Source organism: Schistocerca piceifrons, chromosome 5 (assembly GCF_021461385.2).
Source record: "Schistocerca piceifrons isolate TAMUIC-IGC-003096 chromosome 5, iqSchPice1.1, whole genome shotgun sequence".
NCBI lineage: Eukaryota > Metazoa > Arthropoda > Insecta > Orthoptera > Acrididae > Schistocerca > Schistocerca piceifrons.
This window is the reverse complement of record NC_060142.1, coordinates 619,755,490-619,780,465: the sequence shown is the minus strand read 5'-3', so window position 1 is coordinate 619,780,465 and position 24,976 is coordinate 619,755,490. Positions and strand designations below refer to the sequence as shown.

Genomic DNA, 24,976 nt, shown 5'->3' with positions numbered 1-24,976 from the left:
CCTCTGGCGTGCCACAGGTGAGTATTATGGGACCACTGTTTCTCACAATATATATAAATGACCTAGTAGATAGTGTTGGAAGTTCCATGCGGCTTTTCGCTGATGATGGTGTAGTTGCCGCACTAGAAAATTGCAGCGAAATGCAGGAAGATCAGCAGCGGATAGGCACTTGGTGCAGGGAGTGTCAATTGACCATTAACATAGACAAATGTAATGTATTGCGAATACATAGAAAGAAGGATTCATTATTGTTTGATTATATGATAGCGGAACAAACACTGGAGCAGTTACTTCTGTAAAGTATCAGGGAGTATGCGTACGGAACGATGTGAAGTGGAATGATCATATAAAATTAAATGTTGGTAAGGTGGGTGCCAGGTTGAGATTCATTGGGAGAGTCCTTAGAAAATATAGTCCATCAACAAAGGAGGTGGCTTAAGGAATATTGCTCATCAGTGTGGGATGCGTACCAGATTGGGTTGACAGAGGAGAGAGAAGGTCCAAAGAAGAGCGGTGCATTTCGTCACAGGGTTATTTGGTAATCTTGATAGCGTTACGGAGATGTTTAGCAAACACAAGTGTCAGACTCTGCAAGAGAGGCGCACTGCATCGCGGTGTAGCTTGGTCTCCAGGTTTCGAGATGGTGCATTTTTGGATGAGGTATCAAATATATTACTTCCCCCTACTTGTACCTCCCGAGGAGATCACGAATGTAAAATTAGAGAGATTCGACGGCCCACGGAGGCTTTCCGGCCAACCATACACGGCTGGAACTGGAAGGGGAGGTAATGACAGTCGCACGTAAAGTGCCCCCGCCACACACTGTTGGGTTGCTTGCGGAGTATAAATGTAGATGCAGTAGATGTAGAAAGAGGACGTCGCCTTCCCTCCAGGGACTTCTGTTTGACCGAGCGAGGTGGCGCAGTGGTTAGACACTGGACTCGCATTCGGGAGGACGACGGTTCAATCCCGCGTCCGGCCATCCTGATTTAGGTTTTCCGTGATTTCCCTAAATCGCTCCAGGCAAATGCCGGGATGGTTCCTCTGAAAGGGCACGGCCAACTTCCTCCCCCATCCTCCCCTATTTCTATGAGACCGATGACCACGCTGTCTGGTCTCTTTCCCCAACCAACCAACCATCCATCTTCGGTTTGAGGTTCCGAAATATCTCAGAAACACCTACGTGTTGTTCGAACCTACCAATAAAAAATCTAGCAATCCCCTATCTGAATTCGATGTCTTCCTCTAATCCGACCTGCTATGGATCACAAACAGTCGAGCAGCACCCAAGAATGGGTGGTACTGGCGTCGTACATGCTGTTTCCTTTACAGATGAACCACACTTTCCTAGAATTCGCCCAGTAGACCGCAGTCGACCATTCGTTTTCCTACCACAATTCTCAAACGCTCGTTCTATTTCATATCGCTTAGTATCCTTACGTCCAGGTAAATGACGCGGTTGTGTCAAGTAGGACACTACTAATGCTGTGTCCGAACATTACTCCTAACGCTGAACACTCGCCGTCGAGGACACCATACTCGGTTCTGTACCTTAAGAAGTCTTCGAGCCACTTACGTACATGTGAACCTATTCCATGTGGTCGTACCTTCTTTAACTCCCCGCAGTGGGGCACTGTGTCAAAAGATTTGCTGAAATCTGGAAGTATGGAATCTGCCTGTTGCCCTTCATTCATAGTTCTCACTTAATCACGTAAGAAAAGAGTAAGTTCGGATTCGCCCTAGCGATGCTTTCTAGAACCTAGCTGATGCACGAAAATAAGATTCTCGGTCTCAGGAATATCTTCAAGGATTCTGCAGAAAAGTGATGTATGGTCTGTAATATTGCGGATCCGTTCTTTTGCCCTTATTATAGGAAGGAGTCACCTGCGCTCCTATCCATGCGCTTGGAATTTTTTGCTGGGTTGGAGACTCACGACAAATGCTTGCATATTAAGGCACCGATGCCGCAGAGTAATCTTTGAAAAACCGAATAGGGTTCCCATCTGGACCAGGTGACTTGTTTCTCTGCTTCAACTCCTTCATTTGTTTCTCTACACCAGGGACTCTTATTGCTACATAGTCCTTACTGGCGTCTGTTCGAGGGTCAAACGACAAAATTTTCGACGATTCTCCTGCTTCAACGACTTCTTGAACGTGAAATTTTAAATTTCGGCTTTGTCTTGCTATCTTCAGCTGCTACATCAGACTCGTCAACAAATGACTGGATGGAAGCCTTTACCCACTTAGCACTTTCAAGTAGGACTAGAATTTCCTCGAGTTCTCTGTCAGATCCTTCGATAAGGTTCGGCGGTGGTAATAGTTGTAAGCTTGACGGACATTTTCATAGAACCTTCACTAACCTCTTCTTGTAGCCATTGCACAAGGTCTTTTGAACTGAGGGTGGAAGAGCCTCTACTTCCTCAGCGTTTTCCGAATAACATTATTAAACCATAGTGAGGCTTTTCCTTTCTGTACCACGTACTGGGCACATAATACTCCAGACCACGATCTATAATCTTTATAAATTTTGGCCGTAATTCCTCTACGTCAATCTTACAGGAACTAAATGATGTCAATTCACTGTGTACACGAGATGCTAACAACTGCTTCTCTGCTCTTTCTAGCAGAAACACTCTCCTAGCCTTCGTCAGTAATTCATTAACTTTCGTAACAATAGTTACTATAAAGAAATCATTCTATAGTGACGTTGTCGATAAGATCCAGCGTATTTGTAGCTACAAGTTCTAAGATATTTCCATTGCGTGGGGGCTGCCGAATTTGCTGCTTTAGACAGTTTTCAGAAACCGTTTTCACATGATTGTCTGTCTGTACCTCCTGCAGTGAATCCACAGACATCCCAGTCTATACTCGCCAGGCTAAAGTCGCCTCCAATTTGTATTGCATAATCTGCGTGTTCATACACCGCTGACCATAGACATTCTTTGAATGACTCTGAAACTGTCACAGCAGAATCAGGTGGTCGACAAAAACGTCCTAGAATTAACGTGGTTTCACTTAGGTGAATCATACGCGACCAGACAGCTTCACTCTCAGGCTCGACGTCGGCTTCATAGAGCCAATACTTTTGTAGACTGCAATGAACACTCCCCTCCTATAGCCTCTAATCTGACTTTCCGATATACGTTCCATGACTCCTAAATATCTCACATCAGAGCCTTCCACTTGGGGTTTCAGCCAGCTGTCGGTCCCCAGAATAAACTGAGGGCGAGAACTTCACTACAGGGCAGTAAATTCGTTAACTCTGTTACGAATACTTCGACGATTTACTGATAATCTCTTGACACTCGAAGTGTCTTTACTCTGAACGCGGTCTGGCCTCCCTTGCTGTGTATCGGGATGCGCGTATTCATCAGAGGGGCTCAGACTACCATCTAGCCTAAGTACCGTCCATGTGCACCGTATAACTACTCTGCTACACTAGTTGCTGCTATATTTTTGCAGTGCACTTCTCACATAACCGATATCGCAGGTCTAAAAATCTGCAGCCAAGACCGTCACAGATTCGACGAACCCTTTGGTTGAGACCCTCCACTCGGCATCAAACCAAAGTTCACGGATCAACTCTCGGAACAATGCTGCAAATTGCAGGGACTGCCTGCACCCACGCGTGAAGCCACCTGAGACAGCCGGCCGCGGTGGTCAAGCGGTTCTAGGCGCCCAGTCAGGAACCGCGCGACTGCTACGGTCGCAGGTTCGAATCCTGCCTCGGGCATGGATGTGTGTGACGTCCTTAGGTTAGTTAGGTTTAAGTAGTTCTAAGTTCTAGGGGACTTATGACCACAGATGTTGAGTCCCATAGTGCCCAGAGCCATTTGAACCAACCACCTGAGACACCTGCGGTTTCCCATGCGACACAGTGGGTTCTCCGCCACTGCTATACACCGAGGAGGCAGCCTTAAACTGACTGGCCACGGCCAAAAGAGCTTGCAGCTCTTCGTGAACGGCGGCCAGCTCCTTCTTTGTCGGTACACAGCAGTCACACATCCTACTTTTACTAGCAAGACTAACTGAAGAAGAAAACCATAAAAGCAGACAGTATCCTATATATGCCACTTGGTACCCTTTAGATGTGTCACCAATGGTCGCTGATGACTGAATCAGCTGTATAGCTCGCTGTTTAGAAGAAATGAAAACTGCGCTATGAACTGACTGTATTTACACTGCAAAAATGGAAGCTTGGATCTCCTAAACGGAAACATGCAAAATTTAATATATATACTACAGATAAAAGACCGGAAAATATTAGATCTGTGTTAGACTACGTTGGCAGCCCCACTATTTCTTCAAAACTGTTTTTAGGAGAACTTGTCCTGTAAACTGGATTTTCTTATAGGAACATCCAAGGTTTCACAACTACCTACGAATTGTAGAATTCCAAAAAATGCCCTGATGTCCTCATATCTAACCATACGCCAAGTTAGACGTTTTACAGCTGCAGAGCGTCCTCCCTCCGCATTTGTGCAACGAACTATTTCATGCACAATATTATTTGTGACGAAGTAACTCCAAGAATATTTAATCGTTTGTGTATTTCTTCCATAACAGGACGTTGAGAAACTTTCAATGTATTTTGATTAAACTTCCTGCTACAAGGAGGTGACGTTTTGCTCTGTTGCGTTCCATCGCATCCGATAAAAAATTTGAAGGGTGGACTAGACTTGCTAGATTATTAGCATTTTCAGGCTGGCTTGTGCTTTGTATATAAAATGTCTTTGCAGGCTTGGGTATAAATGATACATTATTTGAATTTGCAGTTTGAGATGTATTGGCGGGCCAGGCTACCCTTGGTAAGCTTACTTGATGTACACCCCAAGGTTCGTCTCCACTTTCTTGATTCTCAGCTGTCCTACATAACTCTTCTATATGCTGAATCAATTTCGCCCTCAGAAGCAGTACTAGATTCAGATTCGTCTAATCATTCAAGAATAATCGCTGAAATGTTTGGGTCTTCTACATTTGTAGTATAAGTTGGTTGTCTTTTTCGAGAAGTACTGGATGAGTCCTTCGAGTGCAATGCGAAACATGTTCAGGTGATCAATCTTGGAGTGTCTAAATAGTTCAGGAAGAAATGCGTGAGGAGAAATTGTTAGTCAAACCGCAAAGTGTGATTAATGAATTACTCATTCTCTGCACAGTCATTTAATCTGATTTCAGTAGCAAGTGACTTAGTATATTAGATATGTACCATGACTACAAAAAATTCCAAATTGGCTTCTTATTTCAGCTGTGTGTTTCGGACCTCCACAATCACGTCACCTTCATTCACGTCCAGATGTCAGCACAGTTTTTCACGAAACTGCTAAATCATCAGCGATCGCTCATCTGGCGCAGAATAGCGTAGTAGGAATACGAAGCGTTGATCAGCTGAAACAAACACGTTACAATATATTACTCACAGCTGCACTGACTGAAACAGGAATTAAATAACTAAGTGATTTTGATGTACCTCATATTTTAACCTGACTACTAGCACACCTGTCAGTGGATAACTCAGGAATGATGCTGGATAGATTTTCTTGAATTTTTTCATCGTTCTCCTGATAACGTAACGTGATCATCCACTACGTTCTGCGAGATTTTTGATCTGTTACGATTACAGTGAGTACATATTAAGTTGGGCGTGACTATGATATTCTGAATTTGGGGATCACGAAGCAAACAAAGGGGAGGAATTCTCCTACGTGGAAAGTAAAATAGCGCATGATGGAAGAAGTAAGTAGGACATAAATAGTACACTAGCAGTGGGAAACGGGGAATTCCACTCAAAAACAAGTCAGCCATGTCAAACGCAAGCCTTAATTCGAGGAAGGAATTTCCGAAAACGTACATTTAAGGGCAGCATTGTATGGATGTGAATCATGGTCTGTAAGAAAACCAGAAAATAATAGAATCGAAGTGTCTTAGATATGGAATGACGATGAAAATTAGCAGTATTGGTAAGATAGGAAATGAGGAGTTTCTCCACAGAATAGGTTGCCAGAGAAATATGTGGAAAGTATTGAAGAAGGGACAGGAAGTAGGGCATTAAGTGACAACTTCATTTCCATTGGAGAATATTGTAAACTTTTTTATTTATTACGATACTTACGTGGTATCTTTCAACAGATACGGGAGCTCAACCTCGGTCCACAACTACACACCATATTCGTCTTAAAATTAACAGAGCTGATTTTCAGCTTTCACACCCAAATTACAAGACAGAATAGGAAGAGAGAGAAGAGAGAGAGAGAGAGAGAGAGAGAGAGAGAGAGAGAGAGAGAGAGTGGGACGTCATACACACACAATGATCATAAAGCCATACGTCTCCAAAACACGAAAATGGAATGAACAATTTTTTTTAATTTACAAACAAATTTACTATTAATACAGTAAGTGACAGAGGTTAGCTTGTTGTTCACAAGGAACCTTCGTAGTTCAGTAATCAAAACGGCTACCTTTTCTGTGCCACGTTAACTCATGCGCGTTATTTACTGTTTTCTGCAACGCCTGCAGAAAACTCAGCAACTTCAGCAGGATTTAATGCTAGCAGAACTTTAGCGCTGAGCAGTAGTTACTCTTCTTTACTGATAAACAGAGCTAATGAGTTTTCATTGCTTCAATTTTCTCAACATACTATCAAAAGAAAAAAGAAAACTTGATCTTCTTCCCCATAAATTCATTTTTCGGGCAGGAATTTTGGCTCTTAATGTGTGGGCATTCCACTCAAATTTCATAAATAACCTGCTTGAAAGTATGTTTCGAAATACTGCTTATTACTTTTCAGTAACAGGTTTTTTCATTTCAAGGCAAATCAGCTTCATTCGATGAGAGCCAAGGAATATTATCTTAAATATCATACTAATTATTTTTTTCTTTTGGATTACTGTAATTTGGGTCTGAAAGCTGAAATCGGCTCTGTTGATCTTAAGATGAGCATGGTGCGTAGTTGTGGACAGAGGTTGAGCGCCAGTATCTGTTCAAAGATACCACATAAGTACGGTAATAAATCAAAATGTTTCTTCCACGCGGTGAAATACTCGTGTATTTCTTGTTCGAGAAGTGGACATTTCGAATGTTTAAGGATACAGGTTCCCGTACAGAGCTATAGCGTGAGACACTAAAAGTTAGATTCATACATATAACTCTGTCAACTACTTGAATCTGTTAATTCTAAAATAAAAACATATTGAGCATTTACAGAATGCCGACTAATACATAAAATAAATCCTCCCACGCGATCCACCTTTCTACAAAAAGTTTTCTTTTACTCTTGTACTCTTTGATACGGCGGTTACTATGACTTTCCTTGCCGCTGAACAAAATAAGAGGCTCAAAAGTGTCATCAGGAAGCTGCTTCTAATAGTTGTATCAGCACGAAAGTCGCAAACACGTGTAGTGAGATTAAGAGACAAAGGTTAGAGAAATCCGTGAATGAAAAAATGCCACGCCATAATCACAGTAAAAAAAAGTGTACAAGTTTCCACCATTGCCGATGGTAAAATTTCACAGGAAATAGAAAACTAGTTTATGAAGCTGAGCACAAATACTGTTTTTCAAAGTATTACCACTATGAAACGTCAAACAATGCGTCAGAACTATGACGTACTGCTACACTGATGTGCTAAAGAATGAATAGCAACAACTGTGGTAGCTACTCTAACATCAAGCCAGTCATTCCATCGAAATAAATACCAAGGACCATCCTATTCCCCGAAAAAACGTTTAGCAAGATTTCGACAATATCATTCATTGATGTAGATGGAACAAAATATGCTTGTTTGCTCATTGCACCGAAGGTAGATGTGTCAACGTGCTCCAAGAACTAAAGATTTTCAATATCTATAGATGTCAGGACCGAATGTCAAATGGACAATGTGAAGTTAACCGAAACCTTTAATTTAAAGTCTTGAAGAGTTGATTTACTGGTGATAATATTGAGGTCTGCGCCATATGTTAAATGAAAAAAAAAATGATTTTAACCAAAATTATTAAATTAAATTATTTTAAGAGTTGATTTCCCAATGATATGTTGTGGTATTTATGTTCCCCAGATCGTCTGTGTAAAGAATTTTCCAAAATTAATCACGTGCTCTCACTTGACAGTGTCGAAATACAGTCAAAATTGTCGACTGCCCTCTACTGAGAGGGCAAACATGGCGGTACCGTGATTGAAGTCGCTCCAAACCTTCAAATAATCGTTATTTACAAATGGTTCAAATGGCTCTGAGCACCATGGGACTTAACATCTGAGGTCATCAGTCCCCTAGACTTACAACTACTTAAACCTAAATAACGTACGGACATCACACATCATGCATGCCCGAGGTTGGATTCGAACCTGCGACCGTAAGAGCAGCATGGTTCCGGACTGAAGCACCTAGAACCGCTGGGCCACAGCGGCTGCCTAGGTATTTACCTGTTTTCCTAATACATTGATTTTAAACTATTCAATACTTGAATATAGCTACTAAATTTTATCCTTTCTGTAAGAGTTAGTTAATGATAATCTCTTTCAGAAACACCTCCGTTGTTCCTGATCTACATAAACGATTATGGAACAAACTGAGCAGCCCTCATAGACTGTTTGCAGATGACGCTGCCATTTACCGTCACGTAAAGTCATCACATGATCAAACAATGGTTCAAAAAGATTCAGACAAGAAACGTGTGTGGCACAAAATGCGAAAATTGACTCAAAATCATGAAATGTGCCAAGTCACCCGCATGAGCACTAAAAAGAATCCGCTAAGTTTACGTTACACAGTAAATTACACAGATCTTAAGGCTGTAAATTCACGTAAATAGTTAGCGATTACAATTACGACTAGCTTAAACTGGAACAATCACATAGATAATGTTGTGGGGAAAGCAAATCAAAGACTGCGATTTATTGACAGAACACTTAGAAAATGTAACAGGTCTCCTAAAGAGACAGCTTACACTACACTACACTACGCTAAACGTTTGTCCATTCTCTCTGTTCGGTGTGGGACCCGCATCATACAGGAAATAGAGGAAAGTGGGCCAGGAATATATATATATATATATATATATATATATATATATATATATATATATATATATATATATATATATGGTCACCATAGTAAAATAATTGAAATCAGACCTCACATGGAAAGATTTAAGTGTTCGTTTTCCCGCGCTCTGATCTAGAGTGGAACGATAGAGAAGTAGCTTAAAGATGGTTCGATGAACTCACCAGCTAGGCAATTGTGAATTGCTGATGTAGATGTAGATGTAGTAATAGAACAAATAAATATAAAAGAAAGTAATGCACATCGGTTTCGTCTGTTATTGGAGTGCTAGAAGCAGAGATCATCTGCAGGATTGCCAGCCTCAGAAGTTTCAATGAATGCAGTTTCTCTTCACCGGAGTATGGACACTCTTTTATAGTGCCAATCTGTTGTACGAAGGAGAATATTTTTCTAGTGTTGTCAGTGACAAGAGCAGAAGAAGAGACGCGTTGTAATGGAAAAAGGAAGGGATAATTACAACAGTTTTATTCTTGTATCAGCATTTTAGGAAGACTCGACAGCACAGTTTTATTCTTGTATCAGCATTTTAGGAAGACTCGACAGTTTAGGAACTGTTTCGTGTATTCACTTCAAGAAAGGAGACTCTAGCGTGTTGTGTTCCCCAGATCCGTCATGTTTGTTGACAACGGTTAAATAGACTACGTTATAGTGTTTGGATCAGGCTCACTGTTATCAAAACTATTTTTTAATACGGAAGACAATAGATATTTGAAAATGAAGGTATAGTTTTACACACAAATATGATTTGCAGATAATTGTTAGGAGTATGCAATCAATCGCTCCGTGATACATGATGGAAAGATTTCGATTCTCGGACAACGGGGCAAAAATGCTGATGAGGTATTTCATGCCACCGTCTATCTTGTGTTTGCTTTTCACAGACGGGCCACCACAATTTCTTCAAACAATGGCATTTTTGTTAAATTACTTCACGGCAGTACAGGCTAATTTGTAAATATTCTGAATGCGTCTCTCTGGTCAAATCAAAGCAGACGATTCACAGTTTACACACTACTGAAGAAAATGATACGTAGTGAACTGTATTAGTACGACAGCTTACTCTGCAGCTTACCGAGACGAATGTTGATCTATTGATGGTGTATATACGGCCTGCGGAGACGGTAAGCGGCTTCTGAGCACGGGCCATGAGGATGTGCAGTGCTGTGGTGAAACGTCGTGGTGCACCCGGCCATTCGCTGAAGTACGCTGAAGTGCACAAGCGCTCGCTCTGAAATGTAGTGGAGACTTCAATGGTTTTCCAAAAAGAAGCCTCGTTATTGAAGATCAGAAATGAGAAAAACATTCAAATGGGGTCAAATTTCATGCTACGGTAACACTAATAAATGTTGATTATAAACGACATCAGTTACTGAAATGGTAATTCCTGCCTGGGATATATAGAACTCAGGATATATAGAACTCAGAAAAACCTTTTGTAGTACTGATTTACTCAGAGGGATTTTAAGATGTGAGATTCATTTTCTTGTTGCAAGATATCTACATTTTTGGTAATGGCTTTAGAGATAAATGCCCCACGTTAGTAGACAGAACTCATTTCGTTTAGTAATGTACTCTAATGAATGGGTTTTGCTAATACATCGCAGATTGTTGCAAAATGGCAGGAGGTCTGCATTATTTCCCTATATATGCTTTAAACAGGCCAGTGGTAGCTCTTTATGGATGGTTCATTTACGTACTCAGACTAGTGAAGCAGTTCTAGGTAAAAATATCTTTTAGTTCTGACTACCGATGATGGCTTCGACTGAAATGCGTTGGAATATACTGATAACGTAACTTATAACTCTCATTCGGACGGTAGATTATAGTAAAAAATTGTCAAAAAAGGAGACTCAAAATTCAAATTAAATAGGGCAGTATCGTGCAGAAACTGTTGAAAATATTGGGATGATATAGGGGATATCTCTTAGGAATGAAGTAAGTCAAAAAGTACAAGGGAGTCAAGGTGGGATGGCTGCAGGAAAAATGTGAAGGAATAGAAAAAGAAATGAATAACGGATGAACTGACTCAGCGTACAGCACAGTCAAAACAACCTTCACCGAAATCAAAAGCAGCGGTTGCTACATTAAGTCTTTAATGGGATTCCACTATCAAGCGCAGAGGAGAGAGCGGATAATAGGAAAGAATGCTTCGAAGGCCTGTATAAGGGGACGAACTGTCTGATGATGTGATAGAAGGAGAAACTGTAGTCGATGTGAGGGAGACTGGGGATCTAGTGCTAGCGCAGAATTTAAAACAGCTTAGGGAGACTTGGGATGAAAAACGACACAAAGGGTAGAAAATTTTCCATCGCGATTCCTAAAATCTTAGGGGGGCAGCGGCAATCAAACTACTGTTAAAGCATGAGAGTAGAATCTTTGACACCGGTGACGGTCCATTAGACTTTCGGAAAAATGTAATCCGCAAAACTCCGAAGTAGCAAAGTTAAATAACTGCGAAAATTACAGAGAAATCAACTTAACAGCTCGTGCATCGAAGTGTATGACAAGAATTCTATCTAGACGAATGGGAAAGAAAATTGAGTACATGTCAGATACCGATCAGTTTGCATTTAGGAAAAGTAAAGATACCAGAGAGGCAGTATTCACATTGCTGTGGATGATGGGATCAGGACTGAAGAAAACTAAAGATGTATTCATAGGATTTCTCGGTCGGTGAAGAGCGTTCGAGAGGTTAAAATGGAGCAATATGTTCGAAATTGTAAGAAAAATGGAAGCGGCTATAGAGAGAGACGGCTAATATACAATATGTACAAGAAGCAAGAGGGAGCAATAAAACTAGAGGACCTAGAACGAAGAGATCGGAATAAAAGAAAGTAAAAGAGAAATGTAGTCTTTCGCGCCAGCTGTTCAATCTATACGTAGGAAATTCAGTGACGATATAAATGAAAGGTTCAAGAGTGGGACAAAGAATCAGGATGAAAGGAAATCAATGATAAGAGACATTGATGACATTGCAACTCTTGGTGAGGGTGAAGAACAATTACAGAATCTGTTGAATGGAATGAACAGCCTAATGAGTAAAGAGTTAGGATGGAGAAATACGGAAGATTGAGAAAAGAAAAGTAGCAGATATCAGACTGGCGAGTATATTAACATCAAAATTTGTAATTACGAAGTAGACGAAGTTACGAAATTCTGCTACCTTGCAAGCAAACTAACCCATATTGGACGAAACAAGCAGGACATGACAAACAGATTAGCGCAGGCAAAGGTGCATTCCTGGCCAAGAGAAGTCTGTTGCTATCTAGCGTAGACATCAATACGCCGAAGAAATTTGTGAAATTCTACATTTCGAGAACTGCATTGTATGGCAGTAAATCAATAGACTGTGGGAAAATCGGAACAGAAGAGAATCCAAGAGTCTTAGAAGTTGTGTTAAAGAAAAATATGGAAGATCTGACTGAATGATAAGGAATGAGAAGGATTTCCACATAATCGGCGGTGAATGGGATACATGAAAAACAGTGAAAAGGGAAAAGAAGAAGGTATAACACTGTAGGAGATGTGTTAAGATATCAGGAAATAACTTACAATGTGCTACACGGGGCTGTAGAGGGTAACGACCTTACAGGAAGACAGAGACTGGCATACATCGGCAAGTGACTCAGGACGTAGGGTGAAGAGGTTGGCACAGGAGTTTCATTCCCATATCATTAACTCGATAAGCAGCAGGTTTTTGGAACATATATTGTGTTCGAACATTATAAATTACCTCGACGAGAACGGACTATTTGCACACATTCAACACGTATTTAGAAAACATCGTTCTTGCGAAACGCAACTAGCTCTTTACAAGCACAAAGTATTGAGTGGTATTGACAACTGATTTCAAATTGATTGTGTGCTTCTAGATTTCCATAAGGCTTTCGAGACTGTAATACACGAGCGCGTTGTAGTGAAACAGTATATTTATGGAATGCGTGCTTGTGGAATATCGTCTCAGTTATGTGTCTGACTTCGTAATTTCCTGTCAGAGAGGTCAGGTCGCAGTCCATATCATCTTACGGAAATAAAACATAAGTGATCTTTGGCGTTGCCCAAGGTAGTGTTACAGGCCTTCTGCTGTCTCTTATCTATAAAACGATTTAGGAAACAATCTGAGCAGCCGTCGTCGGTTGTTTGCAGATGATGCTGTCTTTTATCGTCTGGTAAACTCATCAGAAGGTCAAAATAAATTGCGAAACGATTTAGAAAAGATATCGGAATAGTGAAAAAATTGGCTTTTGACCCTAAATAATGAAAAGTGTGAGGTTATCCACATAAGTGCTGAAAGAAAACCGTTAAACTTCGGTTGCACTATAAATCAGTCCAATCTAAAGACCGCAAATTAACGAAATTTGTGGGAATTATAATTATGAACAATCTAAATTTGAAAGAACGCACAGAAAATGTTGTGTGGGAGGCAAAACAAGTCTGCGTTTTATTGGCAGAACACCTAGGAAGTGTAACAGATATACCATAGGAAATGTAACAGAGATACTAAAGAGACGGCCTACACTACGCCTGTCTGTCCTCTTTTCGGATACTGTTGTGCAGTTTGGAACCCTTACCAGTTAGGATTAACGGAGTATATCGAGAAAGTTTAACGAAAAGCAGCACGTTTCTATTATCACGAAATAGGGCTGAGAGTGCCACGGACATGTGACAGAATCTGGGGTCGACACCATTAAAACAAAGGCGTTTTTCATTGTGGTGGAATCTTCTAACGAAATTCCGATTACCATCTTTCTCCCGCGAATGCGAAAATATTTTGTTGACGCCGACCTACATAGGGAGAAACGGTCATCATAATAAAATAAGGGAAATCAGAGCTCGCACGGTAATACATACGTGTTCGGTTTTTTCCGCGCCCTGTTCGAGAAAGGAATAATAGAGAATTATAGGTGGTTCGATGAGACCTCTGCCAGACACTTAAAGTGTGATTTATAGAGTGTTCATGTAGATAAAGATTTCATGTTGGGCCGCATCAGACCAGTCCGTGGACTGATGACTCAAATAAACAAGGCAATATTTCGGTTAATGCATTGGGCTGCCTGTTGTAATACATTAAAACAGAGCTTTTGATATTCAATACTATTATTGATATATTTTCCCCATATGACAGAACTTTTGTACAGTGACATCATTTACATTTTTGTATTTTCCTAATAACACATATTGTATACACTATGTTTAAATTAAGAAAGAATGGGATGCAACATAAAAGGAATGATGATTGTGTATGTTTAAATATTAGTTTTTAACAACAATGAGGCACATGAAACGAGGACTACATTACCAATAAATAACAAAACATCCTCCGTCGCTTACAAATAGACGTACTATTGCTGCTTCGTACGATGGCTCCCATGTTTCATCGACATTAAAATGAGCTACTAATTCCGGAAGTACAGCGGAAAGATGTCATCATTCGGGCCACCAAGACAGGTATAATATTATATCCGAATGATTTATAAATTTACGTTTAGTAAGATGTTATCAGTTATCTCAAAATATTGCGTAAGTATCATTTTGGATGAAACGTAAGTTCTGGATCCGATCGGGAAGAAAAATTCACCTGTCCTGCCGCGCACCTTTTAGATTTTCGCGATTTTGTTGCACAACTAGGCGTAATTATTAATCAGGGATAAATTGCAGGCACTGGTATTCAGAATGGATATCCAGTGTACCATCCTTTGTTGCCATGTTGTTCTCTGTTACGTGTAATATTACGCTGATAATTTTCAGTTTAGGTCCGCCTATGTGCATCTCATTATATCAAATTTAGCACGTCACACGCGTTTTGTCCTTATTTTTTGATAGGCGCCACCAGTGGCCTGAAGTACAAAAACAGTTACTACAAAGACTGGAAGCAGAAGAACAGATTTCAAAACAGGATTGCAAGCACACATGTAGAGCAGCACCTACACACATTGCAGTTTAAAATTTAGATGAGTGTAATTTTATAAAAAGTGTAGTAACTCCCTGTAACCTGAAAGTACAGAAACTATGTGTCAAACAAAATTACACATCCCTAAAGGTGTATGTATTTTAGGCCATCTCTTAAAAAAACCAAAGGAGAAATGGGTACGGCATGGTGAATTTGGTGTCTTCATGTGCACATAGACGAACCTGAAATGAATGTTTTCCCCATCCTGCATTAATTTATGTCTATTTTGATTACTGATATCTCAACTTTGTTAGAATGTACACTAACTAGTGGTAATGATAAAGGGACAGTTTTACGTACTAAATATTTCATATGCATTTTGAAATGTGTTACCTTGACATATCGTTACGTACTACATTTAGGAGGAGTTTCATCGCAGTTGCCAATTAGTGAATGCGATTTTAGGGTAGTAAACGAATTAAACCCATGCAATTAAAGAAGCAACATCAACAAAGATAGAAAATTCCGAAAATTAACTTGTGTCTTTTCATTATACAGTAGAAACAATACATGAGAAAATTTACGGGAGATATAGGTGTACTGGGCTTGGAAATTATTACTTAGAATCTACAGGGGTATGCTCCGAGAACGAATTACAGTAAGTAGTGGTAAAGATAAAGGGACAGTTTTACGTACTAAATATTTCACATGCATTTTGAAAAGTGTTATCTTGACATATCGTTACGTACTACATTTAGGAAGAGTTCCATCGCAGTTGCCAATTATTGAATGCGATTTTAGGGTAGTAAACGAATTAAACCCATGCAATTAAAGAAGCAACATCAACAAAGATAGAAAATTCCGAAAATTAACTTGTGTCTTTTCATTATATAGTAGAAACAATACATGAGAAAATTTACAGGAGATATAGGTGTACTGGGCTTGGAAATTATTACTTCTGTGGTGAAAGCAACATTTCTATGCAGGTTACCCATTGTGTCGAAGTGAACGTTTAGTTATTCTATGCTGCTTCGATTATATGCCACAGTTCATGAATGGTAGTGACTGTCAGGATGTGTGTTAGTCTCTCGTCAGCCATTAACCACATATTTTCAACTGCTGCGAGAGATGCAGAACACGCTGGCTAGGGCTGGTCAGGACAGCTCGTGTTACTTACGGTCTTGAGTATTCTTGTTGAAACGAAATATCACGTAGTTCTTCAACACGTCACAAATATAACGGATCTTGCCTAAACTATCGGCTCTGCGAGTCAGAGGTGACCGGCTCTGCACCAAATGGCACCCTAAACCATCACACCTTGCACTGGGGCCGTGGGGAGACGACTTTCGTTCTCGGAGCATACCCCTGCAGATACGTCATATACATCTACATCTACGTGATTACTCTGCTATTCACAATAAAGTGCCTGGCAGAAGGTTCAATGAACCACCTTCAAGCTGTCTCTCCACCGTTCCACTCTCGAAAGGCGTGCGGGAAAAAAGAGCACTTACATTATTCTGCGCGAGCCCTGATTTCTCTTATTTTATCGTGTTGATGATATCTTCCGATGTAGGTGCGTATCAACAGAATATTTTCGCAATCGGAGGAGAAAACTGTTGATTGAAATGTCATGAGAAGATACCGTCGCAACGAAAAACTACTTTGTACTAATGATTGCCACCCCCATTCGCGTATCATGTCTGTAGCACTGTCTCCCCTATTCCACGATAAAACGTCAGTCGTGATATTGTAGGCAGAAACGGGACTCGTACGGAAAGACGACGCGAGCCACTCTTCAGTCTAGCGATGCCATTATGTGCGCCACCGTTGGCGCACTTCTCATCGAATGCGAAACTTGTTACCTAATGTTTCTCTATATACAGACTGTAGCTGGCCTCACTCTTACCTACATTATGCAGTTGCGTTGAAAAGCTTCGCGTAGTACAATGCGTGCCATTTTGTTGTTTGTTGCGCGCCAACGAATCTAAGTTGCTGTTTTAATGGCTGTTAGTCTGTGCTTTCACCGGTAAGAATCTAAGTCACATATGCACTATGTCATCAAAAATATCCGGACACCCCCAAAAACCAACCGCTTTCATATTAGGAGCATTGTGCTGCCACCTACTGCCAGGCACACCAACCGGCGACCTCACAAGGGAACCTTCCCATCGCACCCCCCTCAGATTTAGTAATATGCTGGCACAGTGGATAGGCCTTGAAAAACTGAACACAGATCAATCGAGAAAACAGGAAGAAGTTGTGTGGAACTATGAAAAAAATAAGCAAAGTATACAAACTGAGTAGTCCATGTGCAAGATACGCAACTTAAAGGATACGACGAAGTCAGGAGCGCCATGGACCCGTGGTTAGCGTGAGCAGCTGCGGAGTGAGATGTTCTTGGTTCAAGTCTTCCCTTGGGGAAAACAATTTTATTCTTTATTTTCGCATTGTTGTGATCTGTCCGTTCGTTCATTGATGTCTCTGTTCACTGTAATAAGTTTAGTGCCTGTGTTTTGCGACCGTACCGCAAAACCGTGCGATGAGTAGACGAAAGGACGTGGCTCTCCAATGGGAACCGAAAACATTTGATCGCAAGGTCATAGGTCAACCGATGCCTCGACAGGAAAACACGTCCGATATATTCTATACGAGACTGGTGACAGCATGTGCGTCAAATGACAGGAATATGTTGTCGACCCACCTAACTTGTACACTTGGCGAATGGGTAAAAAAATTCTTCTACCTTACCCGATTTAGGTTTTCTTGTGGATGTTATAATCACTCCCAAAAAAGTGATGAAAACTTAAGAGTTTGTCACATAAACTGCAACAAATGAATGCAGCAGTTTCGCAGTCGCACAATTTTCCTTCTGCTCTGTCAAAACATATGTTTTTAACGTTTTCAATTTTTTCCGCTTGTGGACCGTCAAATCCTGCATATGTCTAAGCAAATCTGAACATGTCCTGGAATTTTGAAGAGCGAAGTTGATTTTGTGTAAGTGCTTGAACTTTGATAATTGTCTGAAAATAAAAAATTTAAATTTTCACTGCCGGGAAGACTTGAACCAATGACCTCTCGTTCCACAGCTGCTCACGCTAACCACGGGACCACGGCGTTTCTGAGTCAATATTCACATTTATATTGCATATGTTGCACATGGACTACTCAGTTTGTATATTTTTTTATTGTTTTCATAGTTCCACGCAATTTCCTCCTGTTTTCTCGATTAATCTGTGTACAGTTTTTCAAGGCATATCCACTGTGCCACCTTGTAACTAAATCTGAGGGGGGTGCGATGGGGAGGTTCCCTTGTCAGTAGTCATTAGACACCATGAGAGAGCAGAATGAGGCGCTCCGCGGAACTCACGGACTTCGAACATGGTCACGTGATTGGATGTCTATTGTGTCATACGTCAGTACGCGAGATTTCCACACACGTAAACATCCCTAGGTCCACTATTATCGATGTGATAGTGAAGTGGAAACGTGAAGGGACATACACAGCCTGTTGACTGACAGAGACCGCCGACAGTTGAAGAGGGTCGTAATGTGTAATAAGCAGCCACTTATCCAGATAATCACACAGGAATTCCAAACTGCATCAGGATCCACTTCAAGTACTATGGCAGCTAGGCGGGAGGTGAGAATACTAGGATTTCATGGTAGAGCGGCTGCTCTTAAGCCACTCATCACATCGATAAATGCCAAACAACGCCTTGCTTGGTGTAAGGAGCGTAAACATTGGACGATTGAACTTTGGATGAATGCTGTTTGAAGTGACGAATCACGGTACACAATGCGGCGATCCGATGGGAGGCTGTGGGTATGGCGAATGCCCGGTGGACGTCACCTACCAGCCTGAGTAGTGCTAACGGTAAAATTCGAAGGCGGTGGTGTTATGGTGTGGTCATGGTTTTCATGGAGGCTGCTTGCACCCCTTGTTGTTTTGCGTGGCACTATCACAGCAGAGATTGAAGTTTTAAGCACCTTCTTCCTTCCCACTGTTGAAGAGCAATTTGGGGAAGGTGATTGCGTCTTTCAACACGATCGAGCAGCTGTTCACAATGCGCGGTCTGTGGAGAAGTAGTTACGCGACAATAACATCCCTGTAATGAACTGCCTTGCACAGAGTCCGACCTGATCCTATACAACACCTTTGGGTTGTTTTAGAATGCTGACTTCGTACCGGGCTGCGCCGACCGAAATCGATACCTTTCCTCAGTGCAGCACTTCGTGAAGAATGGGCTTCCGTTCAACAAGAAATCTTCCAGCACCTGATTCAACGTATGCCTGTGAGACTGTAAGCTGTAATCAAGGCTAATGGTGGCCCAACAGCATACTGAATTCCAGCATTACCGATGGATTGCACCACGAACTTGTAAGTCATTTTCAGCTAGGTGTCCGGATACTTTTGATCATATAGTGTACATGGTAGTCAATTATGGTATTGCATCACCACAGAAAACCTGCTGATGTTTACAATAGAATACGGCATATCCTTAGACGGCACTATCTTCCATTCACTGAGGCGTTTCGATGCCCAGTTTGTTGTAATAATTGGAGATATTCAATGCCTTTCACTTCCATATTACATGAAACGTAGTTAACCAGTGTCATGTCGTTATATAAAATGTGTTTATCTGTGATATGTATAGTTTTATGTTAGAAGTGATTGGAACAGCGGCTTTTGTTATGATTAAAAAAGAATGTAGTCTTCACAGCACTGGTTCTCACTCATACGTGTGAACAACCAGAGTTCGCCGGCCGGGGTGGCCGAGCGGTTCTCGGCACTACAGTCTGGAACCGCGCGACCTACGGTCGCAGGTTCGAATCCTGCCTCGGGCATGGATGTGTGTGACGTCCTTAGGTTAGTTAGGTTTAAGTAGTTCTAAGTTCTAGGGGACTGATGACCTCAGAAGTTAACAGAGCGAGGTGGCGCAGTGGTTAGCACACTGGACTCGCATTCGGGAGGACGACGGTTCAATCCCGCGTCCGGCCATCCTGATTTAGGTTTTCCGTGATTTCCCTAGATCACTCCAGGCAAATGCCGGGATGGTTCCTTTCAAAGGGCACGGCTGACTTCCTTCCCTATCCTTCCCTAATCCGAGCTTGTGCTCCGTCTCTAATGACCTCGTTGTCGACGGGACGTTAAACACCAATATCCTCCTCCTCCTCCACCTCAGAAGTTAAGTCCCAATGTACTGAGAGCCATTTGAACCATTTGAATTTGAACCAGAGTTCCTGGTACTGCATTGACAACACGAATTCATTTTGGCGAACGAATAAAAACTGAACAGAAGATGTTATTAATGGAGATTTATAACATGTGTTGATGAATTTTTTGTTGCAATGTTGCAAGCGCGTTTGTGCTAATGATACAAAATACATTTCAACCGTCAGCTGTTTATTGTCCCATTAGTCATTACCGATTTTGGTAATTAACCATCATCCAGGATGTAGAGTACAACAGATCAGTAAAAAAACATAAATACTCATCATGTTAAACCTTATGCAGATCAAGTTACTGAACAGAAGTCCAATCATTAATTGAGATATCGGCATATGGTGCTTCAAATTTTGATGAACTATAGTTAATAGTATAAGAAGACATTATTTGTAAGTAAACTTACCACAACTTTTTAGGTCTTCGAGACTGGCCGTTTTCGTTGACGTCACTTGGGGTTTTGGAGATGTTATTAACCTTCACCTTCAATTCTGAAAGGCAGTTACATGCTCTTGAAGTGGTCTAGAGTTTTCAAAAGTGAAAAGTTGTCGTAATTTTTGACACTGACGTAATGTTAGCTTAGAGATGTGAATTACGTAGCGGTGCTCATGACATTAATTGCCTGTGGTAATATCGCTGGTTGTGATATTGACGGATGAGAGCAACTGTCACTGCCTGAGATTGTGAGCAGATGTATTAATCACAGTCACACAGTTAATGGCCGCTGGTTCTATTAAACAAGAACCTGCTAAGAGGAAGCATTTCTTTGTAAGACGCGACGGTCATGTCGACCCAGTCAGCGTTGGTAGAAGAGTTTGGAAAATCTCGTAAGGTTCAGACCTTAGCAGAACAAAGTTATTACCCTGAGTGAAAACTAGCTAAGTGAACGGAAAGACCAAACCGATCAACATATAGCATTAGAGCTGCTAAAAAGGTTGGAAACGTATTGCTACTGACGAATTACACGGTGAGGTCGATTGACGGCCACGATGAAAAAATAGTATGTCCACGTCGATCCTATGCACAAGTAACATGCAAAACAGTCATTTGCATAGAGACATACGAAAACTTATGATACTGAATCGTATCTTATTTTAAGAACCTAAGGCATAGATTAACGGGTTTACAAAATGCCACAGGGTTTTCGGTAAGTTACAGTAAATTTCTCTGCCGGGGGAAGATAGATAACAGAGTTTTGACAAATATTATTTCTGTCGAGACATATGGTTTCACACTTAGCAATGAAGGCAGTCTCTCAACATACTCATAGTGCACAAACGTCGGCTCCTTGCATAAAACTCATTGAATAATATTAGCATTTCCTATTGTAAACACATATTTTAAACTATAATATTATCTGCAATTAAGATGCAGGAAGAACATTAAATATTAGTGAAAGACTATTATATATACAATGTTAGTTGGCGTACAAAATGTACTGAGGTACGACGCAAATTTCTAATTTATGTGAAACATTTTTTGGCACCTGATGACTGTGAACCAAACAGACAATGAAATAAATATAAAATTGTAATCATTCTTAGAATCATCATGCTGTTGTTTATCAAACTCAATATTTAGACTATTGTGTAGAATACACTGGAAATCACAACTCTAAAACCGGTTCTTGCCCAGTAAGAACCCAATGGTATGCACGGACTGCGTTGTAAGAAACTTTAAATTTTGATATTGACATCACTGCTTGTTTTCTTAGTATGCATCAGATGTCAGAAGAAGATCCACATTGGCATAAATTACAAGAAAGATTCGATAAAGTCAATACAACGCCTTGTGCTGTACATCAACATGTCTCTCATTAAACATATTACGTTTGTTGAGAGACATCTTATCAGAAGAAAAACAAAAGTCTTGAAATTTTTCAATACAATGTGTTGTATGGTAAGTAGCATCTGTGATGTTTTACGTACCTCCACCATAACGTCGTGAGCGCACCAACAGTATATGAAAAGCTGTAATATGAGCTCAAACATGTACATGCAAACTTTGAGCACCGAAGAAAAGTCCTGGACATTCTGAAATAAGTTGCGTAAGTGTTAGATTTGTGCAACACCTAATAATAATAGTACAAGTGCTTAGACTACTCAGTCACCAAATGATTCTGTAATATAATAATCGGCTGAGTTACTTACCAATGCAGCCTGGAACAGATTCACACAAATTACCAATGTTCCCGCCGAGAACTGAACGAGGACTACGAAGTTGACTGTCTGCTCCAGGTCGTTCATGAAACTGGAAGCCGAATGAAAAAATTCCAGTACTGAGAAAAAGAAAACCAAAGCACACCTTTTCATTAAAATTAGCTGTCTATAACTATGGCTGTAATTGGTGTGCCACTTCAGCTGGCAATCTATCGCAAAACAGATCGCCGATCGACTACTTCTGGCACGGAATATTAGCCCCAACGCATCGTAAACAGTTCGTCACACACGAAAACAATGACTGTTACAGTAAATGGCATCTGAAAGTCATCAAAGATCTTTAAAATATTTCGCGAAGGACCTTACACTTTTGTTGGGAATCTATAAGTTACTCTGTTATATTCCTGGAGCACTGACTCAGTAAACGATCCCAAGAACTGTTGAATCACTAGCAGCAGATCTCGTAAAGGTATTCAGACTGAATAGCAAGAGTGATGATTACGTTGTCAGTTACGCCAAGATTTTAAGCTTTCTCAGTCTTTGGAAATGTATTCGTGATATGAAGTCTTCAATTCTGTACTTTTCGGTACCCTTGAATGTGATCACACCGCTCCATGAAAGTATGAAAGCGACGTACTCGCGTTAGGCTCTTTGGCTTCCTCGATACGTGGTCTCTCTGGATCTCCAAGAACTTTCCGGTCTATAGTGCACTCCACGTCTCCTCTAGTCTTTCCGAATTTTAGAGCAGTGAGCCTTTTGTAAGAACAGATGATGCAGTTACTTTCAACTCGGATACCAAAAGGAATTTGCTGCTAACAACTACAGATTCAGATCGTTAGACAACATTCGACAGATTTTGTGAAGCGGAAGTTTTCAGATGAGTTACCCTAAGCCTCTAAATTTGTTGTAGTTTTTGTTGCACTTCATAAGGACCATTTAATTCGAAAACAAATTCTGTAGAGTCCTTGGGAAAGCAACTATTTCTACCGGTTTTGTGTAAGAAAAAGGTATACATTTGAAAATACACTCACCTTATCATCTCTTGGTGATCGATGATGCATTTACGGAGTTCGCTGTACAATGTGACCTCTTGCTGTTGAACAGGAGTTTTTCTAGGGATTACATCTCTGTTGAAATCCATTATTTTCCTTTCAGTTTCTCCAGAGGGTGAGCTATTAAAGGCAGCGTCGTCTTTTCGCCCCACATTGGCAACGCGGTTATTGAGAATCTTAAACTGGCCGGCCAGGTGAATCATGAGTGCACCGAAGAAGAGGTCCAGACCCCAGCTTGCGAAGAACCAGTACATTATGGTGAGGCACTGGAGGACGTAGCCAATCTCGAAAAGGGGTGACTTGTCTTGCCGTATGCCGTACCACTCCACCACTGGAAGGGTCCTTTCTGTCTCTCCACTGTCCATCACGAAAGGCAGCACAATCCAAGGCACCCCAACCAGATTTCCGTATGTCACAATGATGTAGGTCGAGTATTTATTCAGTTTGCTTGTTTGTACTAAAATAGACTTTGAATTTACATTTGGATCGGTAATCCGCTGTTGGGAAGCGACCAGTGCGTCCAGTTTGTTAACGAGCGTGTAATACTTCGGCTTGTACATGAAGAAATGAGTCATTTTAATAATTCCAGCTGTTATAGACGTAAGGTTGCAGAAGACAGCCGTTATCATATTAAGGTTACCCCAGTAGTAATATAGCGACATAGAGTCCAATGCGAATACAGCCCACTGCGTTAAGTATATCCACGCAGTGTAGAAGGTGAACACACCGTATGGACGCGTAGGCCATAGACCAGCCACTTTAAGTACACCAATATTCACGTCGAGCACAGAATGTGGGCCAGGCAAAGACGTCAACCTCTGGTCTGGTTCTGCAGACATGTTCTTGACATAAACAAGGATGTCCTGCGCAAGAGAAACGTCATTAATGAAGGAACTGTTGTTCAAATGTACTAGGTGGGAAAGCTGCAAATGTTACATGGCGTACTCCTTTCGAAATGAATTAAGGAATTATGCTACCAGCAAGTAATAGTGTACCCATTGAGGGACAGACTAACATCAACAATGTCTAACACACTCACTTGGAATGACAGTGCAGGTAATATATGACTTTATTTAAACTGTAAACTGAGGAAACACTTAGAAATCAGAATTTAAGTTACCTTCAAATGTTTTTTAAACGTGTTTTTATTCCAGTTATTGACCACAACATGAATTCTTTAGACGATGACCGGTTTCAGTCCCTAATGACCATCCTCGGATCTATAATATACATATATATACACCTAGTGAGCAGTGTGTCTTTCAACATAATATGTTGCAATAATGACTGAATGGACGATGCGGCCTATTCTACACCTTACTTTAGATCTATATGACGATGCTATGCTGATTAAATTTATGTGTTTTCACGATGCCACTATGGCCTTATCACTTTACGACATGGTGTAAAAAAGGTACGTTTTACCGTATTTTCTGTACATCTTCCTGGTTGTATGGTAGCATATTGTGATACTTATTGCGGTATTATGTTGAAAGACACACTGCTCACTAGGTGTATATATTAATATATTATGGATCTGAGGATGGTCATTACGGACTGAAACCGGTCATCGTCTAAAGAATTCATATTGTGAT

At 40.8% G+C, this 24,976-nt stretch overlaps 1 protein-coding gene across 2 annotated transcripts; it reads right to left on the bottom strand.

The window, feature by feature from the left end:
* Nucleotides 1–5,262: 5,262 nt before the first annotated feature.
* Nucleotides 5,263–24,200, bottom strand: LOC124799254 (odorant receptor Or2-like). Of its 2 annotated transcripts, XM_047262798.1 has the most exons (5): nt 23,361–24,200; nt 22,321–22,420; nt 22,099–22,203; nt 10,129–10,284; nt 5,263–5,385 (listed from the first exon to the last, which is right to left on the bottom strand). In XM_047262798.1, exons 1-5 carry the CDS (start codon nt 24,041–24,043, stop codon nt 5,329–5,331), a joined length of 1,101 nt encoding a protein of 366 aa, XP_047118754.1. In that variant the 5' UTR covers nt 24,044–24,200; the 3' UTR covers nt 5,263–5,328. The 2 variants fall into 2 exon arrangements, with proteins under 2 accessions (XP_047118754.1, XP_047118755.1); XM_047262799.1 differs by lacking the exon at nt 10,129–10,284 and having other exon boundaries at nt 5,273–5,385.
* Between the last annotated feature and the right edge of the window lie 776 nt (nt 24,201–24,976).

Coding starts and splice junctions, on each gene's coding strand:
- LOC124799254 (XM_047262798.1), bottom strand. CDS start 24,043: ATGTCGCTATATTACTACTGGGGTAACCTTAATATGATAACGGCTGTC. Junction 10,285..22,098: donor CTCACGACGTTATGGTGGAG/GTACGTAAAACA, acceptor ACTACATTTCAG/AGCGAGCGCTTGTGCACTTC. Junction 5,386..10,128: donor ATAGATCAACATTCGTCTCG/GTAAGCTGCAGA, acceptor TGTTTGTTTCAG/CTGATCAACGCTTCGTATTC.